Raw genomic sequence first — 3,262 nt, 5'->3', positions numbered from 1 at the left:
CACACACACACACACACACACACACACACACACACACACACACACACACACACACACACACACGCTCCTCATTTATTGTTCATATTTCTAAATAATACCTTGAAAGAAGTTCAGTCATTTTGAATTAATTGAAATAAAGCTACGTGTTTTAAAAGTCTGAGCCTTGTTTAGATTCCGGTAACTTTTGCCTTCAGGCAGTGTTTCTGTTTTGTTTGCTTTCCACTTGAGAGTTTTAGGAAGGAAAGATTTACACTGGGAGTTACTTGTGGGAAATGGAAACCTGTGTTGTGTGCCTGCCCATCTTTAAGTGACCCAGCTTTTTGTGTTCCTTTTCTTCAAACTGGAATATCTGGACCTCACACTATCCTGTGATCCTGAGCTCTGGGATCAACACTACAGTACCAGCCAGGTGCTATCAGAATTTCATATTTGGTCAGAAGAAAAAGGCTGGAAAAAAAATAATAGTTTCAAAGTGGTTTTACTTAAAAATAAGTATTGATGTGCTGTTAATATTACAGTGACATTCACAACATATTCAAGCCTGAAGAGTGAGACTTGTAATCTGTTAGCATCTATAATATAAAAGTTGTTTTTGTTCTAGGGGACTCTTCATCACTATCCACGACAAAGGCCACATATCTTCAATCCTCCAAAACTGGCCGGAAAAAAACATCAAGGTAAATAACCTTTATATTAATAAAGTTGTTTTTTTTCTGTCGCAGTTACATTGGTTTTAGAGTAGTGTGAACTAAAAACATGTTTGGAGCCTACAGAAACTGATCTAGTCCAGATTAAGTCTACTGAATAACTGATCAGATTCTACTGAGGCAGAAAATTCAACAAATCAAAAGTACAAACTTATAAAACTGCAGATAATCGGATAGATGGTACAAAACCTGCAGAAATGACACTGATCTGATGGTGAAAAATAAAAAGGGGGTGACAAATAAAATATTAAAGGCCTAACGATCCTTTGAGGAATGCCTGTCACCTAACAGTTCTCATCTTAAGGCCCTGTCACACTATGACTTTTAGACAACATATTTCAACTTATGAAATGTTTTTTTTTTCACTAAATGACAAATAAAAGTTAGATATTTGATTAATTTGTTAGCATTACAGTATGTACATGCCTAAAAGAGGCTTCTAGTTGATTTTTCCCCCCATCTTCAACATAGATGTCTTTTAAAATGTTCACAAGTTGGCATAAGTTGTCCAAAACATTACAGTGTGACAGGGCCTTTAGTTTGAGAATGGATTGACTTACGGTACAACTGTTCATCAAAGAGCAGATCAATTTCCATGAAGTCGTCTGAATTGGTGCCATTTTGTCTTGGCTAAGATTGATTAGCTTTATCAGACTACCAAACTATTTTAATTAAATTTTAATCTAAATTAAACTGTTACAAAAAACAGTAAAATGTTCTTAACTGAATTGTAACCCCAATTCCAAGGAAGTTGGAACATTATGTAAAATATAAATAAAAATCGAATACCATTTTTACACAATGTCCCAACTTTATTGGCATCGGGATTGTACATTTGAAAAATAGATGTTCTTATATTGATTTCCTAATGAACTGACCTGTTTCTTTAACAGTGTTCAAACATACAGGTCAGATTTAGGATGACGACACCGGCAGGTATTCCTGGCATGTCAAATATACCTGCAGCCTCAGCCACCTGTTCCCAGCTGTCAACAGCAGGACATTTACTGCGCCTCAGCTCTGCTTATTCTCAGGGGCTCTTATCATAACCTCACCTTACTTTCAGTAGATCAGAAGGGTAAGGGCAAACAAGAGCCCAGGCAGTCCTCAACGGATAAGCCTTATCAGCTTCTGTAACATATTAACAAGTGACAGGCTAAAAAATTAAGAAAATCAAGTAGAAAACCCAATTAAAGACATTCTAAACTTGTCAGATTATGGAAGGAACATGGCTGAAAAAGATCCGAGTCAGAGGCATCTGCATCACAACAAGGATAAAAAAATAATAATAATTAAAGACTGTTTCTAAATGAAGGGATATTTGTATTTTAACTCTTCCACTGCTGATATTACCATAAGTGTTACACAACTGATTTGATTTATATGATGGAATCAATCCAGTGGAGAAAATTCTCATTTACTGAGTTTGGCAACTAGAAAGTGGAAAATCAGGAGTGTGTAGGACAGCCTGGCTTCTGCTGAGGAAAAATGCACAATCACTGTTACCAGAACAAGTTTAAAGAACAATTAAACTGAGAAAGTATTGCTTTATTTTCTAAATTATTCAGTGATATTCCCATTATCCAAAAGCTAAAATACAAATATATTTCTATACCTGTGATCTCTTCTAAGCAGCACTTGGTGAAACAGATTTCCAGGTATATGGTGTACTGACAGTGAAACTGATTGACAGGCAGTGTGTGTGACGGATGGAGAGAGGATCCTTGGACTGGGGGATCTGGGATGCAATGGCATGGGCATCCCTGTTGGAAAGCTGGCTCTGTACACAGCCTGCGGAGGCATGTCGCCACAGCAGTGCCTGCCCGTCATGCTGGATGTCGGCACAGATAATGAGGTAAGAGCTGGCATCTAAATATAAGAGCCTATTTGCAGACTATTTACAAAAATACAAGCAGTCCATGCTTTTTGGTTTTACATACAGCTGTCAGAAATTGACGTCTGCTCATCTTTGCTGTTTGTCATTTGGCCTCCTGAATGGGATGTTATAAATATCAGCATTTTATTATTTGGTCAATCTTGAGTAAAGTCTTTTTTCATTTTCATGGTTTGCATGAATGAGCTCTGTTGGTCAAGCTTTACAACGATCTGTGGTTGTTTGAATCATTCAATGAAAGCATCAGAAAGAACTGTTGACTTAACGTATCCCCATTAGTATTAAGCATAGAGAGACATATTTTGTCTTGAATACAGAGCTAGAGTGCACAAGAACAGCTTCTTTTTCACTCAAGAATCGTATTTCATAGGGATGCACCGATATGAAAATTTCAGCCGATATTGATATCCGATATAATTATTGGTGTTATGGCCGATAACCGATATTTACAGATATTACACAAACATCCAAATTATATTATACATATACGCAAAAACACACTTGGGTTTTTTTTGATACAGTAAGTAAATGACCAGACCTTTGACATGGCTCCCTACTTCAGTTATTCCTGGCGCAGCATCAATATCACTATTAGGGCTGTGTATTGGCAAGAATTTGGCGATACGATACATATCATGACAGAGGGGTCACGATACGATAT

General features: G+C 36.9%; 1 protein-coding gene across 1 annotated transcript in view; it reads left to right on the top strand.

The window, feature by feature from the left end:
* The window catches only part of me1 (malic enzyme 1, NADP(+)-dependent, cytosolic), a gene marked incomplete at its 5' end in the record, with an annotated part of 107,671 nt that overhangs the window by 74,146 nt on the left and 30,263 nt on the right, over window positions 1-3,262 (top strand). Inside the window, 2 exon segments of the mRNA XM_014020463.1 lie at window positions 602-677; window positions 2,401-2,562. Coding sequence (XP_013875917.1) covers window positions 602-677; window positions 2,401-2,562 — 238 coding nt within the window.

This window comes from Austrofundulus limnaeus, unplaced genomic scaffold (assembly GCF_001266775.1).
Source record: "Austrofundulus limnaeus strain Quisiro unplaced genomic scaffold, Austrofundulus_limnaeus-1.0 Scaffold253, whole genome shotgun sequence".
Lineage (NCBI taxonomy): Eukaryota > Metazoa > Chordata > Actinopteri > Cyprinodontiformes > Rivulidae > Austrofundulus > Austrofundulus limnaeus.
This window is presented reverse-complemented; position numbering and strand designations above follow the sequence as displayed.